This window comes from Saimiri boliviensis, chromosome 5 (genome assembly GCF_048565385.1).
Source record: "Saimiri boliviensis isolate mSaiBol1 chromosome 5, mSaiBol1.pri, whole genome shotgun sequence".
NCBI lineage: Eukaryota > Metazoa > Chordata > Mammalia > Primates > Cebidae > Saimiri > Saimiri boliviensis.
Window position 1 is genome coordinate 61,466,003 of NC_133453.1, and position 26,290 is coordinate 61,492,292.

Here is a 26,290-nt window from a genome sequence, read left to right on the forward strand (position 1 = left end):
TGGTATATTCACTTTTCATTTTATTTCATCCTCTTGTGCCAAATATCAAAACAAGGAACTGCATGAAGTCTCACATACTTCTGACCATCCACAGAACACTGGAAGCACCCATAAACTGTCTCCCTTTTGAAGTTCCCCATTCCACAGAGTATGCAAGGCCCTTTGGGAATGTTGTGATTAAGTAGGTTAACTCGGATATGGGTCCCTTCTTTGAGTGAAATATCAGTCATGCTGAGAGGTTTATCAAAGCAGTCAGAAAAAAGATCATCCAAGTAAAGCTGTGAACGAGAAATGACATCCATCACTCTTCTATCTAAAAGGACAAAAGCAGAAGAGAAATGTGTTAGAAGTCAAAATGAAAAATACATAACGCAAATAGCATTTATAAATATGTGAATCCATTAGTCATGAAATAATTTGGATTTTTTTTTTTCTTTTTTGAGACAGGGTCTGGCTCTGTCACCCAAGCTGGAGTGCAGTGGCTCAAACTCCGCTTACTACAACCTCTAACTCTGAAGCTCAGGTGATCCTCCCACCTCAGCCTCCCAAGTAGCTGGGACTACAGGTGCACATCACCACAACCAATTATTATTTTTTTAATTCTTTGTACAGATGTGGTTTTGCTACATTGCCCAGGCTGGTTTCAAACTTCTGAGCTCTAGCAATCTGCCTGCCTTGGCCTCCCAAAGTGCTGGGATTATAGGCATGAGCCACCATACCAGCCAGACTTTTAAATTTAAATTTTTCCTTTATAGATGGGATTACTGAATAGATAACCTCACATGTTAGACCAGGAAGCAAACAAAAAAAAGACATAGTACTCCTCAATGGACATACTTCTTTCAAATAGTATATTTCTCAATCTGTAGAGCAGTGCAAATGTTGCTGTTTCTTCCCTTTCAAATCCTCCTTTTGACACTGAAGTGACACAAAGGTCTACAAAAAAAAAAATTTTTAGAAGATGTTATAACTTGAACAATTCATATTTTATTGCTTGATGGGGTGATGAATTCCGGTACTAATCATTCATTGTGTTTTTTTAAGTTAACTTTTACATACTTTTGGAAAAGGTAACATTCACACGGTATAAAATTCATACCAAAAGGAGATACAGCGACAAATAAGTCTCTGGCCCACCCTGAATCCTGCCACACACAGTCTTCTACCTCAGGGGCTCAGGGGCACCCATTGTTTAAGTTTCTTGTGTATGCTTCCAGAAATACTCCATATATTTTACAAGCATAAAGAAAGATGTATGTATACATGTAGGTATATAAAATTATTTATGCCCAAATAGTTACATATGATACTCAGCTCTTTAAAAATATTTCTTAAAAGTATTATATACTCTAATGGCTTCATAGTATTCTGTTGTAAGGATGCATCATTATTTAGTCTCCTTATAGTTGCTTCCAATCTCGTTATTGAGTACTGAATATACTGGTACTCATATAATTTCATATATGTGTAAATGTATCTGTAGGATAAATTCCTAGAAATGGAAGTCCAAATTATATGTATATTTTAAATTCTTTCAGATGTATCAGTCCATTTACATTCTTCCCAACCATCAATAAAACTATAAAAACCTAAAGTTGTCCAATTATAATTTATTTAATAAGACCTAGTATTCAAAAGCATAACAGGATGACTACAGTCAAAATAATATAATTGTACAGTTTTTTTCTCCATCTAAGAATTTGTACATTTTAAAATAACTAAAAGAGTATAATTGGATTGTTTGTAACACAAAGGATAAATGCTTGCGGGAACAGATAACCCATTTTCCATGACGTGATTATTATGCACTGTATGCCTGTATCAAAATATCTCATGTACCCCATAAATATATATATAATATATAGCCACAAAAATTAAAAATACTTCTTTTAAAAAACAATTTACTTGCTGGGGCGTGGTGGCTCATGCCTGTAATCCCAGCACTTTGGGAGACTGAGGCAGGCGGATCACCTGAGGTCGGGAGTTCAAGACCCACCCTCCCAACATGGCAAAACCCTGTCTCTACTAAAAATACTAAATTAGCTGGGCATAGTTGGTACATGCATGTAATTTCAGCTACTTGGGAGGCTGAGGCAGGAGAATCACTTGAACCCAGGAGGCAGAGGTTGCAGTGAGCCCAGATCACGCTATTGCACTCCAGCCTGGGCAACAGGAGTGAAACCCCATCTCAAAAAAAGGAAAAAAAAATTTACTTAACATGTAGTTTTTTTTTTTTTCCTCTGAACTCCCTATTTCCTCCTCCGATAAAATTGCAGAAATGAACAAAAACAGGTCTAAAAACATTTGTCAATTACCATGGCTAGGGGCTTCCTTTCCTGATCCTTTGGGCTATACCTGGACTTGTTCCAGCCGGCCAACAAACCTTAAAGATCTGTGAAATGTAGAGACCTAAAGTAAGCTGCACCTAGATATTATACAAGGTAACAATTTTGGAGGAAGTAATTTTACTTTTAAAGTTATTTTTTAGGAAGAGTATAAGAGGAAGCTGGGTCTATGATAAGTAAAACTGAAGTAAGACAAGCTGTCTTTAGATGCCCTGGTCTGAGCAACCTAACACTTCAGGCATCCTACTATCTACCTACTCCTCTGTTTACCACCATCGAAAACTACCTATGAGAAGGTCATTTATTATCTCCCCATGTTAGCTAAGGAATGCTTTGTCGGTAGATGGCATTTTAGCTTTTATAATTTTAAATGGAGTAGTGGAGAGTTTACAACCTTCACCAAGAAGTAGAAAAGAGGAATGGGGAAGCAGGGAAGGGAGGCCTTTCCCAGCTATTTCACCCAAGCATAAGATTGACAGTGCTGAAAGCATCTTCTATAATTGTTAGAGAGAGAGAAAGAGAGAGAGAGAGAGAGAGAGAGAGAGAGAGAGAGAGACAGAGAGAAACACACACGCCCTATTAAATGCACCTTAAAAACATAATCATTTGTATTTCATGCAGACCCTTAACTCACCAAAGGCACCATCCAGGTATATGAAGAGTTCAAAAACACTGAAAGCTATGGTTGTATGTGCTGGGAAAACAATAGCTTTGTCCCTTCCCTTGGGATTCTGTTCATCCATAAAGTGAAACTATATTGAATAAATAAATAACATTATTGAGGATTATATCATGTAAGGATAGCTTTTTGGAGAAACAAACTTCTCCTGTAATTCAAAAACAAAGCAAGAAACTCCCTAATATAGAATTATTCTTCTTGAATTAAACCATTTTTTATAGCAGAGATCCAGTTGGTCCAACAGAAACTCCTAGTCTATCTTAGAAAACACCTCTGTACTTTTTCACTTACTTTAGTATTCCAGGCCATGATTAGTGCTACCACAACCATAATGCTCTGGAGTAGAAGCTTTTTTTTGACAGCAAATCTTAGAAAGCAGTGCTAGAGTTAAAGTTTTCAGCCTAGCCTGTCTACCATTCCAAAGCCCCCCCAGAGCTTTTAGTTGCTTTCTAAAGCAATTGCCAACAATCAAGTAAATGTTTCAGTTTCTGCCTCAAAAATGATCCAATGTTAATCAGAATTTGACAGGCAGCTGAATATAGGTACTGAACATAACTTTCATTTGCAAAGACTTGAAAAGATTATCCTTGAATCATATCTTTCTAACAATTGGTTTTAATCCAATCAGGTCATTATTAGGTATCATTGAATGACAAAGATAAACACTATCATAATTGAGCTGACAAAAACAGATAACTTTCTAATTCTTTTTTCAGAGACGGTCTCTCTCTGTCACCCAAGCTGGAGTGCAGTGGCACAATCGTAGCTCACCATAACCTTGAACTCCCGGCCTCTCCTGCATCCTAAGGTGTCCTCCCTAAGTCCCAAGCTCAAACCTGCAAACTGCTGGTTGGACATGGAGCCCATGGTCATCAGCTGAGCCCGTGGCTCAGGGTCCCTGGTCAGGCAGCTGCTGGCCACAGAGAAGTCCGAAGGCAAAGGGGTGGTTCAGAGAAGCGGCTGCCACATCTTCCCAGACACAATAGCAGTGGGAAGGCCCACGGCTTTTCAAAGGCTCCCAAATTCTAAAAGACAAGGACCCAACACCCTGCAGGCAGCCCCCTGCCTCAGCCTCCCAAGTAGCTGGGACTAAAGGCACATGTCACCACATCTCACTAATTTTTCTTTAATTTTTTTGTAGAGACAGGGTCTCTTTATTTTGCTCAGGTTGGTCTTGAACTCCTGGCCTCAGGTCAACTTCCTATCTCAGTCTTCCTAAGCACTAGGATTATAGGCATGATCCACCTGTAATCTGTCACCCAGGCTGGAGTGCAGTGGCATAATCATAACCTCTAATATTTTGTAAAGGATTTAACTAACCTTGAATAAAGCATGTTTGGCCATTGATAATATTAACTTTAAAAAACTATTTGAATATAAAAATAGAAATTCAGCTTTTAAAAATTCAAAGTGTAAAAAACTCTATCACTGAAAAATAAAATCAATTCAACTTAAGCACTCAATTTTTATTCTTAAAATAGCACCTAAATAGTAATATGAGAGACTCCAATAAGTACATAATTTCACAAGGATTACTGTTTTTGCATTATGTTACTTTTTTTTTTTTTTTTTTTTGAGACAGAATCTTGCTCTGTCACCCAGATTGGAGTGCAATGGCACAATTTCGGCTCACTGCAAACTCCACCTCCCAAGTTCAAGTGATTCTTGTGCCTCAGCTTCCTGAGTGGCTGGGATTACAGGGGTGCACCACCACACCTGGCTAATTTTTGTATTTTTAGTAAAGACAGGTTTTCACTATGTTGCCCAAGTTGGGCTAGAACTCCTGATTGCAAGTGATCTGCCCGCCTCAGCCTCACAAAATGCTAGGATTACAGGCGTGAGCCACTGTGCCCGGCCAAAAACTGTATCACTTAAAAATAAAATCAAACAATTTAACTCAAACACTCAATTTTTTATTCTTAAAACAACACTTAAATGGTAATTTGATGGACTCCAGTATGCACCTAATTTCACAAGCATTAGTGTTTTTGCATTATATTACACATTTAGAATCCAAGTTGTTTTTTTTTTTCCATATTCCAGAACAGATATTACTGTGCAAAATCCTACGCAACTACAGCTCTTTCAGCAAAACATTTGACAAAATACACAAGTCTGACTAGGAATTAAATACTTGCAAAAAATTCCCACGGCAACATTTTAGTTAGCAAGAGAAGGCCAATGAGTGTGGTTTACCCGCATTGCTTCTCCTCGAATTCCAGCATGCACAGACAGCGAGCACTGTCGTGTGGTTCGGATGCTCTCCATGACCACACACAATACTGCCTTTCTGCTGCTCCTTGACTGACGTATCAAGCTGTGATCAAAGTTAATTTTTCTAAAATAAAGAAGATACATTCACAAGACTCTGTAACATCTAATTATATATAATCAAGGACATTTTTTGCTATCACGTGTTGTTCATTCATAGTTCACCTAATAGTAAATCAAGGCAAGCCTAATAGTCAGAAAATACACCCCAAAACATGTCATAATTTGTTTCTGCTTTCTATTTTCTTAAAACACGCTTATGTAGAAAGTCTATTGAAGGGGACTCCATATTTGTTGCAGACTCCTCTATTATTTCAATCTAATAATTTAGCAAATGTGTGCAGAGCCAAAGTAATTTTGTGGAACAATTAAAAATTTGTTTAAGCCAAATGATTTTTGATATCTATCCTTATTCAAAGTATGAATATACTACTAATGTATTTCAAACATATCTAGCAAATTACAATAGTAAAACACAACCTCAATGTTTTAAACATTCTTTGTAATGAAGTTTATATAGCTAAAGTATTTAATAAAAACACTGAAATATATTAGGATTATTATACTGACCGGGTAGTAATTTCTTTGAGTAATGTTGATACTTCGACTTCATGTTTGGTTACTATACCAAATGAAGCTTTCACTGCAATGGAATCTGATCCAGTAACGTTTATCCCAACATCATTTACAATATGGTTTCCTCGCCTTCCATAGAGTGAAACATCCGATTCATCTTCATAATTCAGTAATTGATAAGATGAAATACCTTTACAAGAAGAAACTTTGTATTTTTTAAATGTCTTTAATTTATCTTATGTAGATTATATATAGTAACATGTTAATTCACAATTGAAGACTCAATTACACAAATGTTAGAGAAAGGCAACATGACTCACCAAGACTTAAAATAGTAATTCAATTAATCTTACAACAAAAAGAAACACATAGCCAGAAATCTTAAAAGGAACTCAAATTTTCTGCTCAGCCAACAGAACTTATTAAGCATCAAGATCCACTGGGTGATTAAAAGAAAAAATAAGTGTTTATAAGCAATAACTCCTTAAAATATCAATTTATTATATAACCTACCCTTCAAATACATTTCAGTTTACCAATTATAATAATTGAATTGTAAAAAATAAATACAAATTACTTTCATCTCATTTGACCATATAAGATAGGTAAGCCCAATAACATCCCATTTTATAGATGAATATGCCATATTCTACGTTGACTTGGTTAAAACAATTTATAAAATAATTGATAGATTTGAAAATTATTTGACCAATAAGAGATTTGATATTATATAAGCTTTTGGCATTGTTGATCTTAATAATGTTACTACTACCATCATAATAAAAGTTGCTTTAATCATCGAGAATGTGTATTACTAATGTAAGTAGGATATATAACCTACATTTAGCTTACCAATAATACCAATGACTGAGTTGTCATTCCGAAGCATTTAAACTTACCAGCTGAAATTTCTCTGTCTCCTAAGAGAATATCTTTCAGTGTAAAAGGTGTTGAAGTAAATTTATATCTAGGAAACAGAAAGCATCGCTTCTTTTTTACCACCAGACTTAGAGGTTGATATTTGTCAGCTTCACTGAGGCTTGGTACAGGAACTAATCTCCCTCCATTTCCAACTTGCTTGACAAAGCTCTTGGTAGCAGCAGCAAACATATTAATATCAAAACGTCATCAACTGCCCCCAGATAAATCCATTTTCAAAGAGGAAAATCAGGCACAAAATTAAGCATTGCTTGTTTTTAAATATAATTATACACCTTATAAATACAAAGCTTGGTTTCACCAAGTAGTTTACCACTGTATAATTCACTGCCTCCGCTCATGTGCTCAGGTAATGAATTATAGATCAACGGTGTAAAATGATATGCTAAGAGCATGTTTAATTTGGAATGGCAGGCTATAGCACTAAAATATACACAGGAAACTAGTAACATAAAAATATGACCAAAGTCTATGATAAGGATCACAGTACGTAGATAGTGATTTGCCACTGGCGGTGGGCCAATTTTAAGGGAAGCATATAGCCCTGTGGGAAGCAATGCAATTTAGGCACTAACAATAGTCCCGGATACCATCTATAGTGGACCTAGTCCAAAGGGAATCCCTTCACAAGTCCACCACTGGAATTTTGGCAACACGAAAGTGCTGTTTTGAATCCTCATGGCACACAGTTCACTGAGCATTTCATTTACCTTCCATCTTATATGTTACAAAACTGTGTTTAATATTAAATATGAATTCACAGACTATAAAGAAACAATTATATGCAGATCCTTATTTTAAAAGCAAAGCCACATTCCATATAAGTAACTATATAAACTATTACCTAGTGGTTCCTTACTCTGAAGTTTGGCACACAGACTCTGTTTCTTTGAAATGGAGTCCTGCTGCATCTTTTTATTTTATCATTATTATCCCAGTTATTCAACCTTTAACAAGAGCTATTTAAAAGTTTTGGCCTGTTTTTAAGTGATTTTGTGACTAAAAATGTATTTTACCTAAGTGCTGAAATGTTTTTTCATCAGTGTTATGCGTACGTTAATATATTTTGAAATAGTGACTGTGTAGCCCTTCCAATAAGATACCCATAAAACGGTGATGGATAGTAATCTCTATTCATACATATATAGACGAGAATGGAGAGGAAGAGAGAATAAGCTCTAATTAAAGCATCAAATGGTATCACTTGATTAGATTCTGAACATCTTTCACTTGCTTTCAAACATCGAGGGCTCACATGCTAACAAAATAATAAATCACTTCTTTTTTTTGAGACAGAGTCTCCCTCTGTCGCCCAGGCTGGAGTGCGGGGGTGCGATCTGCGCTCATTGCAACATATGCCTCCCGGGTTTAAGCGATTCTCCTGCCTCAGCCTCCCAAGCAGCTGGGATTACAGGTGCACACCACCACTCCCAACTAATTTTTGTATTTTTAGTAGAGACAGTGTTCCACCTTGTTGGCCAGGCTGGTCTCGAGCAAATGACCTCAAGCAATCCGGCCGCCTTGGCCTCCCAAAGTGCTGAGATTACAGGTGAGCCACCTCGCCAGGCCATAAATCACTTTTAATAACATCCTTTCGTATGAATAGCATCGTACAAAGCAATCTTCCAGAACACAGGGTAAGCACAGGGGGGCATTTCTGCAAATGCCTAGCAAGCCCCTGGAGAAGAGACACGACATCTAATGGCCCACCAAAGGTGCTGCATCCCAGGCAAACGCCATGACAACACAGGGCCGGAGAAAGGCCTTCGTTACACCTAACGTGTTTTGCTGGGATGCACTGACCAGCGTTCCATCTCTCGACGAAAGCCCAGAAGACAAAGGAGCCCGCCTGGCGGGAGAGGAGGGGTCTCTGGACGTCTCCGCGTGTTCCTAAACACAGGGCTCGGGGACCCGGAGAGCCCACCGCAGCCCCCTGGGGCAGATATATCGTGGATCTCAAGCTTCGGGACCAGGCCCGGGGAGTCTCCCTAGCAATTCTGCCTTCGTTATTTTGAAACCGTTTTCTTAAAGTGACCCAGCCCCCAATCCGTCCTCCCCACAAAGGCTTAACTTCAGGCCTCAAACACCCTAGACCCACGCCGGACAATTCCTCTCTCCAGGCAAGAAACAGTCTCCTGCTAAGGACAAAGAACTGCGGCCTGCGGGCCAATGACTGCGGGCTGGCCAGGGCCGGCAGGGGCGGACGCAGTGAAGCCCAGAGAGCCTAAAAGCCCGAGCCCGGGGGCGGAGCCGGGCGGAGAGGGGACGGACCCTGGAGGGGACAGGGGCGGGTCTGGGCCGGGACCGAGGCCCGGAGCTGGGCAGCGAGGGGGCGTAGCCGGAGCTACGGCACCAAGGCTCCGCCCCCGCCCCGCCCGCCCCCTCGCCGGAGGAACGCAGGCAGGAGCAGGGGGAGCTAGGGGAGGCGGCGGCGCTAGAGCTCCTCCTGGGGACCCGGGGAGCAAGCACGTTGCTCCGCACCGCTCTTCCTCCCGCCACTGAGCCGTCCTTTCTCGCCATGTCCCAGAGCAGGCACCGCGCCGAGGCCCCGCCGCTGGAGCGCCAGGACAGCGGGACCTTCAGGTCAGCGTGCGGGTAGTCGGGGCCCCAGGGCCGGGAGCGTCGGGAGGCGGGGCCGGGGCGCGGGGAGCCGGCCCTCCAGCAGCATTCTGGGTAAAACCCCTGCCGGGCAGCCCAGCCTCCGCGGCTGCGGGCTCTCGGCCCCGCCCTCTCGGCGGCGCGGGTTGGGGTCTGCGGCCGGGCCCCGCCTCTCTCTTGGCCCCCGACGGTGCGCGGGGCTGGCGGAGGTGGTGCGCGGTCGCCGCGCCTGGGAAAGGCTCGTGCGATTGTTCCTGAGGCTGCGGCGCTGTTGCGAGCCCTGTTCTGTTGAGAATCTCTTACCCGCATTCAAGTTATTTTTCTAAAGACCTCGCTCACCCCGCCTGCCCCAGCGGGGTGACTGCCGCAGCAGGGCCGGAAGACAGGTGCGCCCCAGCCTCGCCAGCTCTGGCCCTGGCCACCGGGAAGCTCCTCGCCTCCAGCGACGTCGTCGGTGGCGGTCAAAACTGGTCTCTGCACTCTTCTGCTTTAATCTCCAATTTGGCATGCAAAGCACACCTTTTTCTGGTTTTTGCAGTTTGGGGAAGATGATAACAGCTAAGCCAGGGAAAACACCGATTCAGGTATTACACGAGTACGGCATGAAGACCAAGAACATCCCGGTTTATGAATGTGAAAGATCTGATGTGCAAATACACGTACCCACTTTCACCTTCAGAGTAACCGTTGGTGACATAACCTGCACAGGTCTGTATACACAGTTAACCTGGATGACCGAGTGGGTTGGCATTCAAGATTTGGTGTTGCTTTTCAGTTCAGAAAAGTGCTCATTTTACCAGACAGCTGTAAGGAACAGGCTCTGAAACAGACCTCTCATCTTAGGTCGCTAGGACTTCCAAGCCTCATCTGATTCTCTTCCTAATTAATTTTCTCTTCCCCAGATACCAAAGAAGCTCAGAAACTAAAAAGTTACCCAGCCATCCTGCACAGCTCCTCTCATACCCTAGGATCCTCCTAGGGTTCTTCTAAGAATTAGAGAGAAGCAGGAAAGGTTCAGAGCAGTCATAGCTGGGGTACTGTGAAGTTTATAGCAGATGCCAGCAGGCATGACCCCAGAATTTTCATTTGCACTTTAGGTCCATTGTACCACTCTTGATTCTGTATCCAAGCAAAATGAGGAAGGTCAGAAAGAAGGTCCTTATGTATTATATTGCATAACTTCCAGTTTTTGAAACTGAACAGATATTTTGTATATTATCCACTTTTTACACAAGAAGATACAGGTTCAGAGTGATTATAAGTAACATGCCTATAGCAATGAAGTCACATAGCAATGAAGTTTCAAAGTCCATGCCTTCTTTTGGTCTGTGAGCTTGAACAAGTAACTGAAGTTGCTCATTTGTAAATGTGGACATTATTTTTCTTATGTATCTATTTAATTGCAAACAAAACATGGGATGCTAAATTTAATTTGGAAGAATGCCAAGAAAAAAATTTTAGTCGGAAGGCTCAAGTTCTACCATCTGGTAAATCTGAAGGCAGCATTTGTTTGTGTCCCTGGAAGTTTAGAGTCCTTTAGTTTAATTGATGCCACTTTAAGAAAAGTTTAAAACTTTTTGTGTGAGGCAGTTACATTGTAGGTGCTGGCCGGAACGGTCCCCATGGGAACCAGAGTCAACACTGCATTACTTCTTTAGCTAGTCTATTTCTAGATAATCGGGAAGAATTCAAGAAAAAGGAGGCTTTTTCCCCCTCAGTGTGTTTTAGATTCCAAATTGACAGCCTATGGCAGCTGTTCTGCTCATGCCCTCTTCTCACACTACCATGGCTTCCTGTGCAAGCTTATCTGCCTCCATGGCTTCCAATACTATCCAAAGGCTGATAATTCTTAAATATCTTCATCCCAAGCCCAGTTACAAAACAGTGTATCTTGTCTATGCTTGCTGACCATCTTTGCTTGGAAGACACAGAAGCCCCTCAAGCCTCTCATTGTCCCAAACTGAATTCTTTTCCCTCAAACCCATTCTCCCTGCATTTCCTTTCTCTGTAAAAGCTCCATAATCAACTAGTTCAGTAGAAATGTGGGTTTGTATTCCTAACTACGTCCCATCTCTCTCCCTGTTGTCCAGTCTGTCATTAAACTCCATCTCCTAAATATCCATTGCATCTATCTGCTTCTCACTTCTGGCCATTGCTACTGCCTAGGCCACTGTCATCTCTCACTTGGATTACAGCTGCAGTCCTGTAGCTGTATGTTTATCTTCTAGTCTCATGATGTCCTTTTGTCACATGAGAACCAGTGTTTGTTTTTTTTTTTTGAGACAGGGTCTCGCTCTGTCACCAAGGCTGGAGTACAATGGTGTGATCATAGCTCACTGCAGCCTCAGTCTACTGGACTAGAGCAATCCTCCTGCCTCAGCCTCCTGAGTAGCTGGGACTACAGGTGCACATCACCATGCCCAGCTAATGTTTCTGATTTTTAGTAGAGACAAAGTCTCACTGCATTGCCAGGCTGGTCTTGAACTCTTGGCATCAAGCAATCTTCCCACCTCAGCCTCTTAAAGTGTTAGGATTACAGGTGTGAGCCACCTCATCCAGCCCTAACAACCAGTGTACTTTCTAGCATTCAGATACTTCCTCGTCTCAAAATCCATTCAGTGGTTTCCCTATAACCCTCTGGATAAATACATATTGTTTGTTTGATTGCTTGTTTCCCAGACAGAGTTTCGCTCTTACACTCAGGCTGGAAAGAACTGGCACAATCTTGGCTCACTGCAACCTGCATCTCCCAGGTTCAAGCGATTCTCCTCTATCTCAGCCTCCCGAGTAGCTGGGATTACAGGCGTGTGCCACCTTGCCCGGCTGATTTTTGTGTTTTTAGCAGAGACGGGGTTTTGCCATGTTGGCCAGGCTGGTCTCTAACTCTTGACCTCAGGCATTCCACCCACTCCCCCCTGCAAGGTGCTAGGATTAGAGGTGTGAGCGACCTGTAATGCATGTTTCTTAACGACTTACAGTGTTCCTTCTTACACTTTGAAAAAGCTCTTACACTTTAGCCAAACCCAACTAGTTGGGATTCTTGAGAACACTATCCTGTATGTTGCCTTTGAGCCTTTGCAGGTGCTCTTTTTCTCTACCTAGAATGCTCTTTCTAATCCCCCATCTCTCTCCTCTTTATTAGCTGTTACTCATCATTCAGGTCTCCATTTAGTTATCTCTTCCTTCATGAAACCTTTCTGAATCCTTACCAAGAGTAAGAGAGCTGCTGCTTTTATGTATTCACGTACAGCCTGCACTTAGGCTTGTTGTAACATATCCCATTCCGTATTTCAGGTGCCTATTAACAGACAAAAACTCCACACTAGGCTGTTAGCTCTTGAGGGCAGGGATGCTGTATGCTATATCCCTAACACCTCTGTTAGCAGATAAATATGTGGTTTGTGTATCTTCTCACATTTAAGGGCCACACTTGAAACTTATTCCATGAGGGTTTGAGAGTTTGAACTCAAAAGGAAAAAGATTCAATTTATGAATTTATCATTTGCCATTGTGATCGCTTACTGAAATGAGACCTGAGTCTTATCCCTAGTCTCAACTTAGCTACCCATGCAGAAGATACAGATTGTCCAGAGGATACATAACAAGCTGTCACCTTATTTCATAAAACTCTTTCCTGTTGTACCCAACATATCATCGTGACTGCTCAGCCTAGCAGAGCAGTTTGATACGTTATAGGACAGACTGTCAGAATAAAATTATGCACACTTTGCTATCCAACAATTTGGCTGTAAGTGGTTCCTTTAAAATAAACTTCTTACTGCAGAAGAATTTCCCCTCTGGGAATAACGGAAAAGTAAAATACCAAGTTGTATTTCTTCATAGGTGTGGCACAGTCTGCTTTATTACCATGTTATGTGATAAACATATATAATGTAAAAATAAGGATTTTTATGTAGGTATGCATAGAATTAAATACACAGAACTTTAAAAATTGTGTTTTTAACTATGTTTTTCACATGGCAGATATTTTATTACAGTGTATAACTGCATGTAGTATATGTTTTTATTACCAAGTATGTGTATGTAAAATCTATAGTGACTTTGTGTTTTGAAAACATCTATGTAAGCTGTACATTTTTGTGGGAGATAAAGACTTCTTTTTTTAAATCTTAATTCAGGTGAAGGTACAAGTAAGAAGCTGGCGAAACATAGAGCTGCAGAGGCTGCCATAAACATTTTGAAAGCCAATGCAAGTATTTGGTGAGCTAAATTTCTTTGTATTCAGCAGCTCAAAAATATCATGGCTGAGGTAAGATTAAAAATTTGAACATGCTCACAAAAGCAACAAGGTGAACAGTTAGCGTCCTGCCTCTCAAATTCTGTTTCCTTGTGAAAACTTACCATCCATTAAAGAAAACTTTATCCAGTCAAATCCAGTAATTAGCTATTAAACAAAGGCACTTATGAACTAGGGTCTACTGTTATATTTTTTTTAATGGGGTACAACAGTAGAAAATCAGTGTTTCTTGCAAATATTAATATTAACATTCTGCATTAATACTTTGATTATTTCTACTTTGAAGAAAACAAAGTGAGATAGAGATAGATAACTAAAAGTACTCTTTACGAATTCAAATTTTGAAAAAGCAGGCAGAGGTTTCCTTTTATTATATAATATATGCCAAAAGAAGAAAATGTTAAGCAGGATATTAGTTCTTGACAGACCTTTCCAAAGTAAGATTTTTTTTTTTTACCAATTTAGGTGTTTCTGGACAGAATACTGGTACTGGACGTCTCACGTATCATAAAGTAGTGTCCTTTGGTTTCCACTGGGCACACTTGGGTGTGTGACGTGCTTTCAAGCTCTTCTCGTGCGTGCACTCAACATATGCCTGAAGTACAAATCTGGTATAATCTGCTCATAGCTGACAGTAGAGACCAGGGAATTTTAGATGGGTTTTTTATTCCTTAGTCATAGAAAGGCTTTTGGATTAGATGTGTAGTTAGGTTCTCAAGTAGTATTTCTATCTTTTTATAAGTCATTCTAAACCTTTTGGGTAGTTTCGAACTAATCAGTAACATGGCAACCCTCTGAATAAGCAGCTGCCCAAGATAAGCCTTGCATTTCACAAGATGATGCTTGATTATCTAGGGCCATGCATTATAATTGATCTATGCCAGCTTTTAAGACATGCCAGGCCAGGCAGGGTGGCTCACGCCTATAATCTCAGCACTTTGGGAGGCTGAGGTGGGTAGACCACTTGAGGCCAAGAGTTTGAGACCATCAGCCTGGGCAACATGGCAAAACCCCATCCCTACTAAAAGTACAAAAATTAGCCAGGCATGGTGGCAGGTGCCTGTAATCCCAGCTACTTGGGTGACTGAGGTACAAGAGTCCCCTGAACCCAGGAGGCGGGGGTTGCAGTAAGCTGAGATTGCGCCACTGCAGTCCAGCCTGGGTGGCAGAGCGAGACCGTTCTCAAAGAAAAACAAGGCCAGGCACAATGGCTCACATCTATAATCCCAGCACTTTGGGAGGCCAAGGGTGGGCAGATCACTTGAGTAAGGAGTTTTGAGTCCAGCCTGGCTAACACGGTAATACCCTGTCTCTACTAAAAATACAAAAAATGAGCTGAGCATGGTGGTGCGCACCCAGCTACTTGGGAGGCTGAGACATGAGAATCGCTTGAACCCAGTAGGCAGAGATTGTGGTGAGCCGAATTGGGCCACTGCACTTTGGCCTGGGTGATAGAACAAAACTCTGTCTCCAAACAAACAAATAAAACAAATAAAAAAAAAAAGACATGCCAAATGACATGGCAGGTATTGGGTTCTCCCCTACTGGTAATGGCCATGCTGTTTCTGTACAGCCTGAAGGTGAACCCAAACCATTAAGTAGATTTGTAGAAATGAGGTACGGAGTGTCCTTTCTGCATCTGGGCAGTTCACTTTGTCAGCAGAAAAAGCTAACAAACTTTACTATATTTGTGCTTCTTGACAGATAAAATGGGAATTACTAAGCTGTAATCAGGCCTAAAGTGGCCTGACTTAATACAGAGACTTTCTCACTTCTCCATCACAATTATTTGGGTAGCTTCGGCATGCAGCATTGTAAGTGAATACTCATATCTCATCAGCCTATGTAAAGCTTGAAATTCTGGCAGTTGGAAAAAAAAAATCCTTGAGGAAGTAGCAATAACTAAACCTCCTTTGTCATGGAAAAATGACATTCCAGTTGCCTAGGTGGTAATAACCGCAGAATGCCGCTTATTCAGTTTTAAGCACTGATCTGCCAAGGAACCAGTAATTTCAAACTCCCTAGAAGTGGTTGTTCTCTTTTTCCCTAATCATAATCCCCACATGCTAAACCCAAATTTATCTAAGCCATCTATTTTATGCAGGATACCTGTAAATCTTAGAGAATTATCCCAGCACTAAGCAGCTGATAGTTCAAACAGATAGCTCTTCATAGTTCTCTGTATTAAAAAAACAATATTTATAATCTGTATTATTCACATTGTCAGGCTAAATTTTCTGGATCATTGTTCATCTTCCATTTTTTGTATAGTTGTAACAAGAGTATTCTTTAAATATATTATGACATGCCTATTATGTACAAAACACCACAAAGCTTATGTAGGTAAGTGATACATAAGCCCTACCTCAGGGAGCTTACAGTCTGAACAGGGGAGAGGTGAGGTGAAGGATGGACAAATTACATGTATTTGTAAGAGTATATAATTTATGGTAAAACAATTTCCTCCAGGAAAGATTAAACCATGTGTTACAATGTTTCAGAGAAGGGAGAGATTGTGAACTATTGGGGTAAAAGGATAGGCTTCTTGAAGGAAGTGACATTTGAGATAGATCTTGGGTGATGGATAGATCAGATTCCCATAGAAGAGGTCTGAGAAAAGGGCATTCCATGTAGAAGGAATGACAAGTAAAAGACATAGGGAGTTAATTAGAAAATGCTTGTCATTTATTTCATAATTCAGGGGAAATTACTTTGTTTTATAACACTTTTAAAAAATGTTTAGCTTTGCAGTTCCTGACCCCTTAATGCCTGACCCTTCCAAGCAACCAAAGAACCAGCTTAATCCTATTGGTTCATTACAGGTAGGTTGTACAGTTCTTTACCTACTGATAAAATATATAATAAATTTGTAATATCACAAGGGCTAACACAAGGAATTAATATTGTAAAGACAAGATAGTGATATATTTTGTTTTCCAACTTATGATCATTAGCTTTATAGAGCTAACTTGAAATTATTTTCCTATGTTTTGGATTTTCTTTTATATACAGTATTTGCCTTTGGCTTGTGGAATTCTCATTTAAGATCAACAGGCCCTCAGTGCACATGGGTAGTGTTTTATACTTTAAGACTAGTTCTTGCTACTGTTGTGAAAAATTCTACTTCTGTTGAGACAGAAAACTTTTGATAAAGAGCCTAAGTCAGTGAACCTAACTCAAGAAAAGCAAAGTAGGCTGCTTATTTGCTTATTCTACTAAAAAAAATTATATATTTATATCTACACACACACAAACACACACACACACACACATACATATACATTCAGCTTTGAATTTCTATATGCAGATTATCCTGCTTGCAGATTATCCATGTGGTCTGTTAGACCATTCCCCTCCCCATTATTCAGCCAGACCATTGGTCTCCTTTTCCTGCACTACAAGCTTTTCTGTAGTTTTCCTCACCTTCTGTCCCCCACCTCATCCAGGTCTGTTGTTTGTTGTCCTTGCTCCTCATGTGTTCTTGTTCAAATGCAGTAGTTGGCCAGCTGTGGGTTTGGAAGTCTATAGCCTGGAGGAGAGGGGCTTTAGGAACTGATAGCAGTGAAACCTGTAGATGTCTCCTCTGGTGTTCCCAAAAAGGGTGGTAGTCGCCTGTTTTTCTAGTTGAAGTCTGATTTCAGCTCACTGTAGTTTAATGGAAGAACACCATTCATAGCTCACAACTGCTTCAGTTTTGGTATTGGGATATAAAGATATAAAATGAGTGAAATGTCTTTGAGAAATAGAGTGTCTTCCCTCTTTCTTCCATTGCAGAAAATCACCATTCTTTTCAACATATACATAGAAATTGGATCAAAATTATGAAAATATTTATGTGATTGAGCCATTGCATAGTTAAAATTACTATTAAAGCCTCATCTTGATTTTATAGGAATTGGCTATTCATCATGGCTGGAGACTTCCTGAATATACTCTTTCCCAGGAGGGAGGACCTGCTCATAAGAGAGAATATACCACAATTTGCAGGCTAGAATCATTTATGGAAACTGGTACTTGCTTCTTATAATTAAAGACATTTGAAATATTTTCAGATAATGAATAACCATAGAAATTTCTGTTGTAATGTTTTCAAATATTTCTGTGCAAAAAAAAGTGATACACTCCTCCGTTATTGTCTCTGACTTTCTGAGGTTGAACTTAAATATAAGTATTTGGCTTAAGATACTTAGACTTCTTAATTTGATATTTTTAAAAATCATAGATTATTAATAGACAAACAATCAGCTCTGTACTTCAGTCTTCACTGATAAATTAGTGACTTTAAAAAAAAACTCATTTTGGAGAAAAAGCCATAATCTCTTGGATTTTAACAGCTATTCTAAGAAACAGGAGGACTAGAGGAAGATTACACTTGAAAATGGGATGATTAGTAAGAGACTAGATGGCAAATAATTGCAGTGAGATAAAAATGAAAATTATCTTTTTTAATTACAGCAACTCCTATGTTATAAAGGACATAAACTGTAAGAAAAACTGTTACTTTAAAAAGTACGAGTGGCCGGGCGCGGTGGCTAATGCCTGTAACGCCACACTTTGGGAGGTCGAGGCGGGCAGATAAGAGGTCAAAAGATCGAGACCATCCTGGCCAACATGGTGGAACCCCATCTGTACTAACAATACAAAAATTAGCTGGGCGTGCTAGCACACACCCGTAGTCGCAGCTACTCAGGAGGCTGAGGCAGGAGAATTGTTTAAACCAGGGAGGAGGTGGTTTCAGTGAGCTGAGATCATGCCACTTCACTCCAGCCTGGTGACAGAGCGATACTCCATCTCAAAAAAAAAATTACTAGTGAGAATTCCTGTTAACTTCTCTGGCATGTTTTTGTCATTTTTTAAAGTGGCTTAAAATGGAATTTTTACCTTAGCCAGATAATAGTTTCCAGTAATAAGCAACTGTTTGCCTTTGGGAGGTAGTGTATGCCAGTACAGAATGCAGTGGGCCAAAAGCAGGAACCTCAGCTTCCATTCTTGCAGTCCTTGATTTGCAAGGTTAAGCAAATTACTTTATCTCTCTGGACCTCAGTTTTTTAATCTATAAAACGAAAGCATGGAGGTAGATATTTATGATATCTTTCAACTCCAGCATCTCCTGTGCCTTTCTTATTCCTGTTAAAAGGAATTCCACATAATTGTCAGTTTAGAGAAGATCGCAAGCAGGAAGAAATAGACATTGAGAGAGAGAGGAGTTATAATTCAGATGTATTTTAATAAATCTGAATAATTGGTCAGAATTAAACCAAATATGGTTCAGTAATGCTAGACATAGGAAAACACAACTATTACAGAAAAACAGAAAGCATAACTATTAAAGAAAAACTTAAAACAAATGCCTTCAAAAGTGTAAGAATTAGTAGCTATACAGGCCCGGCGTGGTGGCTCATGCCTACAATCCCGGCACTTTGGGAGGCTGAGGCAGACAGAACACCTGAAGTCAGTAGTCGAGACCAGCCTGGCCAACATGGCAAAATCCTGTTTCTACTAAAAATACAAAAAATTAGCTGGGCATGGTGGTGGGCATCAGTAAGCTACTTGGGAGGCTGAGGCAGGAGAACTGCTTGAATCAAGGAGGTGGAGGTTGCAGTGAGCCAGGATTGCTCCACTGCGCTCCAGCATGGGCAATACAGCGAGACTCCATCTCAAGAAAAAAATGATAGCTATACAGACAAAACAGCACAACAAAGATATCATGTCAGTAAGAAAATAGTCTAGCATATAATAAAAACCTTGAGGTTCTCTGATTAAACACAATACTTTATACATTTGCTCATCCTCTGTGGACACTAATTTCTTTTCTAAATCTACCATTTCTTTTTCTTTGTTCAGGAAAGGGGGCATCAAAAAAGCAAGCCAAAAGGAATGCTGCTGAGAAATTTCTTGCCAAATTTAGTAATATTTCTCCAGAGAATCACATTTCTTTAGTGAGTAGTGTCGACAGCTATGATGTTAATATCGCTAAGCATTTCTCGCTGTAGGAAACTTTCCTTGATTTTTTATTGTATAGATACTTCAGGGTTGTGATTTTTAGAAATCTCTTCACTGTTCAGTTATATATTACACCATTTTTAGCTGCTTCCTGTTTGTGAGTCAGGATCACAGAGGTAATTAGGTAAGAGAACTTGGGAGACACAGTCAAATTCAGAATAATAGGACAGGATCTAAAGATGATAGGCCAGTAGTGCCATTTTTGCCTTCAGAGGGACAGCACATTTCCATCCCTTTGTTTGTTCATTCATTCACTCAGCAAACAATTTAGTGAGCTCATTATATATTTGTTCTTAGTGCATGTATGTATTTTTTAACCATGTAAATAGTGTTATTTAATTTATTTAAAAACAGTATTTTAAAATTTCTGTAAACTTTTATTTGGTAAATTAACAAATAATTATTTTTATATCATGCCATCTCTAGAATCATTTGGAAATTGCCTTCCCTCTGTCATGCTTATTAATAAAGTAAGATTAAGAGTAGTACCTGTGGCAGGCGCGGTGGCTCAAATCTATAATCCCAGTACTTTGGGAGGCTGAGGTGGGCAGGTTGCCTGAGATCAGAAGTTCACAACCAGCCTGGGAAACGCAGTGAAACCCTGTCTCTACTAAAAAAATACATAAAATTAGCCAGGCTTGGTGGCGTGCACTTATAGTCCCAGCTACTCTGGAGGCTGAGGCAAGAGAATTGCTGAAACCCGGGAGGCAGAGGTTGCAGGAAGCCAGGATTGCACCACTGCACTCCAGCCTGTGGGACAGAGCGAGACTCCATACAAAAAAAAAAAAGTAGTAGTCCTACGTACTTCAGATAGTAGTTGTTCTTATTAACAGCATGTGAAAGCAATTTGAGAACCATAAAGTTATGGAAATATAAGGAATTCTAAGGACAGAGATGAAAAGGGAAGGATATAGGAGAGAATAAAGAAAAGAGGAAAAGCAGAAAGAAAAAGGAAAAAATACTCAGTGGAGTTCTAGGATAGAAGTCTGATAAGAACTTTTTGACATCCTGCCATTTATTTGAATGACTTGTTCCTCAAACCCAACTTGCACATTTCATGGTTTTTTTTTTTTTACATTTTGTTTGTTTGTTTTCTTCTTTATACCTGTCAGTTACAGTGATTGGTATTTCATTTAAAAAATGAAAATTGTTTAATATTTTAATCTGCAAATTGCTCCATTAGGCAGATTTAATTATTTGTAGATTAATACTCCCAAATTATCTTGTACTTCTTAATGTGACCATCGGAAGATTTGACTGAGAAACATTTGTACTGTACAAAATACAAAATACTTTCAGTGTATTATTGCTTCTTATATATGGTAGTATTTGTTAAATGTGTGCTTTTTAATGTTGTCTAACATATTAAATGTGAGTGCTTAATAAGTACTTTTAATTATACTGGTACTGTTGTTGGAACCCAGTCCTAGCTAAGAGTCTAAATCTTCATCTCTGTTTTTCAGACAAATGTAGTAGGACATTCTTTAGGATGTACTTGGCATTCCTTGAGGAATTCTCCTGGTGAAAAGATCAACTTACTGAAAAGAAGTCTCCTTAGTATTCCAAATACAGATTACATCCAGCTGCTTAGTGAAATTGCCAAGGAACAAGGTTTTAATATAACATATTTGGATATAGGTATGATTTTATTTTTCTTTGGCTTTCCCAAGACATGTTTATTTAAAAGTGTGTTTGAGAAACAAAAATTTATTATAATGTATTTTATTGATCAGGGATTCTAAGTATATATAATTACTAGACCAGTAATGTATATAATTGATATGTCCCATTCTTGTGGATAATAATAATAGCTAACATCTATGCAGTTATAATAGCAAAGATGGAGATTTACTATGTGCCAGGCACTGTTGTAAGGAGATCACATGTATCTACTAACTGAATCCTCGGACTAACTCTATGAAGCAAGTTCTCTTATCCTTATTTGTAAGTGAAGAAAGAAAGGCCAGAAAGGTTGAGAAACTTGCCGAAGATCACATAGCTAGTCAGTGGTAGGGGGAGAGTCCCTGCAGATACCCTGGCTGTTAAACTAGCGCGGATGGGCTGCTGGGCAAATGAAAAGGCACTCAGATTTCTAGCGCAAGTACCAACTTTCTGGTGCCCAGACCTTTTCTCTCTACTTTGTCACCGTATGCTGATTCTGGGAGGTAAATGGAGACAAGTCAATTTATAGTTTAACCCCATCCTATCCATCATCATCTGTATTTTCTCTAGCCCTTAATCATTTGGATAGACAAATATGGACAGAGGGAAAGGCAAGTCAGTATGGATTTTCTTTTAATTCAATGTTTGGTATCTTTATTTATTTATTTTTTCTTTTTTGAGACAGACTCTTACTCTGTTGCCCAGGCTGGAGTGCAGTGGCACAATCTCGGCTCACTGCAATCTCTGCCTCCTGGGTTCAAACAATTCTCCTGCTTCAGCCTCCCAAGTAGCTGAGATTGCAGGCACCCACCACCACACCTGGCTAATTTTTGTATTTTCCCCCCTCAAGATGGAGTCTTGCTCTGTTGCCCAGGCCGGAGTGGACTGGCATGATCTCAGCTCATTGCAACCTCTCCCTCCCAGGTTTAAGAAGTTCTCCTGCATCAGCCTCCCGAGTAGCTGAGACTACAGGCATGTATCACCACGCCCAGCTAATTTTTGTAATTTTAGTAGATACAGTTTCACCATGTTAGCCAGGCTTGTCTAGAACTCCTGACCTCATGATCCGCCCACCTCAGCCTCCCAAAAGTAATTTTTTCTTTTTAGTAGAGATGGGGTTTCACAATGTTGGCCAGGCTGATCTTGAACTCCTGACCTCAAGTGATCCGCCCACCTCGGCCTCCCAATGTGCTGGATTACAGGTGTGAGCCACCATGCCTGGCCAAGGTGTCTTGATTTAACATCAATATAATGTGTAAGAAATTTTATATCCCTATCCAACCACAGTGAGATGTGGGGACCTTGCTTGTCAGGGCCCCCTGGTCCTGGGAAAGTAGGGCACTTAGGGCTCAAAGAACTTCTGATAATCTCTGCTACTCTGGGATTGAAGGATGGGTCATGTGCATTGTCTTAGTAAACCAAGAATGATGTAAAACCTGGGAAGTCAGTGCAGACAGATGGTTAGAAAAGGTGGCTGATGAAAAATTAGCTGGGCATGGTGGTACATGCCTATAGTCCTGGCTACGAGGGAGGCTGAGGTGGGAATGATCACTCGAGCCCCTGAGGTTGAGGCAGCAGTGAGCCATGGTCATGCCACTGCTCTCCAGCCTGGGTGACAGAGTGAGACCCTGTCTCAAAAAAAAAAAAAAAAAAAAAAAAGAATGAAAAGATGCTAGGCATGGCAGCTCATGCCTGTAATCCTAGCACTTTGGGAAGCCAAGGCAGGTGGATCACCTATGGTCAGAAGTTTGAGACCAGCCTGACTAACATGGTGAAACCCCATCTCTACTAAAAATACAAAACAGCCAGGCATGCTGGCATGCACCTGTAATCCCAGCTACTCAGGAGGCTTAGGTGGGAGAATAGCTTGAACCCAGGAGTCGGAGGTTGCAATAAACCGAGATCACGCCACTGCACTCCATCCCGGCAACAGAATGAAACTCCATCTCAAAAATAAAGAAAGAAAGAAAGAAAAGGTGGCTGATGAGAGACCATTCATCCAATAAATATTTATTAGTGTCTACAATCTGTTGAAGGTTTAGAATACAGAGATGAAAGAGCCATGTCATGAATAGGACTAGGAAGGATACAGAATCTAGGGAAAAAAGGAAACCTGAAATAAATTTTTAGATTATGAATTAATGATGCCTTTGAACATTTCTTCCCACTTTTGAGAACTAAATAGTTCTTACAAATATGGAAAGCAGTCTAAAAGCCACAGTCGGTTAATTTGACTAGTTTCCATGCAGCTACCTTCGAAAGAACCTAGATATTCTCCAAAGGAGAGACACAAATGGTGTGGGCACAACGGCTCACAACTGTAATCCCAGCCCTTTGAGAGACTGGGCCTTAGGATCACTCGAACCCAGGAGTTTGAGACCAGCCTGGACAACATAGCAAGATCCTTTCTCAAAATTTTAAAATAAAATAAAAATGTACAAATGACCAAAAAACACATGAAAAGATGCTCAAGATCATTAGTCAATAGAGAAATGCAAATCAAAACCACAATAAGGTACCACTTCATGTACACTAGGATGGCTATAATTAAGGAAATGGAAAATAGCAAGTGTTGGTGAGGATGTAGAGAAACTGGAACCTTATACATTGTTTGTGGTAATATAAAGCAGTTCAGCCTCCGTGGAAAAAGCTCAGTTCCTCAAATGAATTGCCATGTAATCCATCAACTCCACTACTTAGGAGTATGAATCAAAAACTGGTGTTTCAACAAATGCCTCTACACACAGATATCTGTATATTCATAGCAGCACTATTCACAAAAGCCAAAAGGTGGAAACAAGCCCAAAACATCCATCAATAAATGGTGGATAAACAAATTGTGGACTGTCCTTCCAATGAAATATTATTCAGCCATAAAAAGAAATGAAGTTCTGATACATGGCTACAACATGGATGAACCTCAAGCAGGGGCTGGAGGGTTGGGAGAATGAGTAACTGCTAAATGTGAATGAGGTTCCGCTTGGGGTGGTGAAAATGTTTTGGAACTAGATAAGAGATGGTGGTTGCGCACATTGCAAATAGGAAATATCACCGAAGTGCTTACTTTAAAATGATTAATTTTTCTAAAAAAATTAAAAGAGGCTGGGCACGGTGGCTCAAGCCTGTAATTCCAGCACTTTGGGAGGCCGAGGCGGGTAGATCATGAGGTCAAGAGATCGAGACCATCCTGGTCAACACAGTGAAACCCCGTCTCTACTAAAAATACAAAAAAATTAGCTGGGCATGGTGGCACGTGCCTGTAATCCCAGCTACTCAGGAGGCTGAGGCAGGAGAATTGCCTGAACCCAGGAGGTGGAGGTTGCGGTGAGCCGAGATCGCACCATTGCACTCCAGCCTGGGTAACAAGAGTGAGACTCCGTCTCAAAAAAAAACAAAAAACAAAAATAAAAGAGCCTAGATACTAGAACTAGAAAGCCTTTTCACTCATTAAATAACCCCATTGTATCTGGATATTTTCCACTAAATGGAATATCAAAATTAACATTTTTATTATGCCCACTTTAAATCATACCACACGTTTCTACTTCTTCCCCCCTGCCCTCATTTCAGTCATCTTTAGTAAGAGTGACTCATCAGTTGATGGGAAGAACATTTGTTTCCTGGGTCAGGTATTGTTTTTAAAATACCGTGACCCATTTACAGTATAAATAAAGAACTACACTCTGCACAGACTTAAAACCTAACAACATGAATGTACAACTCCATAAATACGTACAATTATTATGCATCAATTAAACTTTTTTTTCCTAATAGAAGACACAAGGGAGGCATAGGGAAGGTTTTGCCTTGACCCAAGTTATTCCTGGTTCAAATGCCTCCTGAAAATGACTTCCTAGTGGAAAATACAATCTCTCCAGTCCTCTAGCACATGGCTCTTTGTCTTTTGAGAAAGTTACTGTGGTTCAGTAATTTCCAAACACTGTTCAACTAACCATATTAGAATTGCCTTGGGAGCTTTTTTCTTTTTTAAATGTAGGAATCAGCCACCCCCAACCCTGTGTTTCTGATTGAGTGAGCAAGAGTGCAGCCTAAATATCTGTATTTCTTTAAAGTTGTCAGATGATTATGAAGTACAGTAAGTTTGAAAACTGCTACAGCTGAGTAGTTGTGGTTTTTTGTTTGTACAAGCAAAACAAAGACTTCAAGTGAATGCTTAAAAAGAAAGAATTGTTTTTACAAAGGGATCTACTTTATACATATTTGACATTAACCATCGTGCTTGAATGTGTCATTACAGAAGAACTGAGCGCCAACGGACAGTACCAGTGTCTTGCTGAACTGTCCACCAGCCCCATCACGGTCTGTCATGGCTCCGGTATCTCCTGTGGTAATGCACAAAGTGACGCAGCTCACAATGCTTTGCAGTATTTAAAGATAATAGCAGAAAGAAAGTAAACTTGGAGCAACTTTAAAAAATCCTTCAGCAGCACATAAAAAGTTCCCCTCTCGCCTCGTCCCAAGTAAAAACTTTTACCATAGTGTTTGAGTTTAGGTCTTGTTTCTAAATCTCTCCATAGATTCCATCAACACTCTAGATTTAATTCTGTCCACGTAGTTGTTATTAAGCTCTTTTTAACAGCTTCAACTTTGTATCAGTATATTGTATTTATAAACTTTGTACCACAAGACAGAGTGTAGCACCCATTTTACAGTGCCGTGCACATCACAGAAAGAACTGCATGTTTGTATTTGATGATAATTATGAAATAAAAATGCTAACAACAGTCTTTCTTACTGGTGCTTAAGCTCTTCTTTGCACAAAGCTTTGTAAAGGGAATTCAGAGGAAGCCCTTTAGAATTGGAGTCTTGAGGGACAGCACTAACAGGCCTTTATTAAGTATACTTGAGTGTTAAATTTCAGGGAACATGATTAGTCTGCTGTGTATTTGAATTCATGTAACAAAGAGCTGTTACGATGGGATTCTGCTCATTTTATTA

General features: G+C 40.0%; 2 protein-coding genes across 6 annotated transcripts in view; one reads left to right on the forward strand and one right to left on the reverse strand.

The window, feature by feature from the left end:
- The window catches only part of PJVK (pejvakin), a 38,270-nt gene continuing 11,980 nt past the window's right edge, over nt 1-26,290 (reverse strand). The window contains exons 1-6 of one of the 4 annotated variants that reach the window (XM_010351635.3): nt 8,614-9,022; nt 5,866-6,061; nt 5,221-5,362; nt 2,980-3,097; nt 838-936; nt 1-313 (exon numbers count right to left, since the gene is read on the reverse strand). In XM_010351635.3, the coding sequence (XP_010349937.2) occupies nt 21-313; nt 838-936; nt 2,980-3,097; nt 5,221-5,292 (582 nt within the window). In that variant the 5' untranslated portion in view covers nt 5,293-5,362; nt 5,866-6,061; nt 8,614-9,022 and the 3' untranslated portion in view covers nt 1-20. Of the gene's footprint in view, nt 314-837; nt 937-2,979; nt 3,098-5,220; nt 5,363-5,865; nt 6,062-6,770; nt 9,023-26,290 lie in introns of those variants that run through there. The other 3 variants (XM_003921821.4, XM_074399413.1, XM_074399414.1) reach the window with 3 other exon arrangements.
- On the forward strand, nt 9,157-26,079 carry PRKRA (protein activator of interferon induced protein kinase EIF2AK2). 2 transcript variants are annotated; one of them, XM_074399412.1, is made up of 9 exons: nt 9,157-9,393; nt 9,947-10,116; nt 13,548-13,629; nt 15,371-15,480; nt 16,410-16,488; nt 17,559-17,676; nt 19,511-19,605; nt 21,133-21,307; nt 25,590-26,079. In XM_074399412.1, exons 5-9 carry the CDS (start codon nt 16,432-16,434, stop codon nt 25,745-25,747), a joined length of 603 nt encoding a protein of 200 aa, XP_074255513.1. In that variant the 5' UTR covers nt 9,157-9,393; nt 9,947-10,116; nt 13,548-13,629; nt 15,371-15,480; nt 16,410-16,431; the 3' UTR covers nt 25,748-26,079. The 2 variants fall into 2 exon arrangements, with proteins under 2 accessions (XP_074255513.1, XP_010349931.1); XM_010351629.3 differs by lacking the exon at nt 15,371-15,480 and having other exon boundaries at nt 9,163-9,393.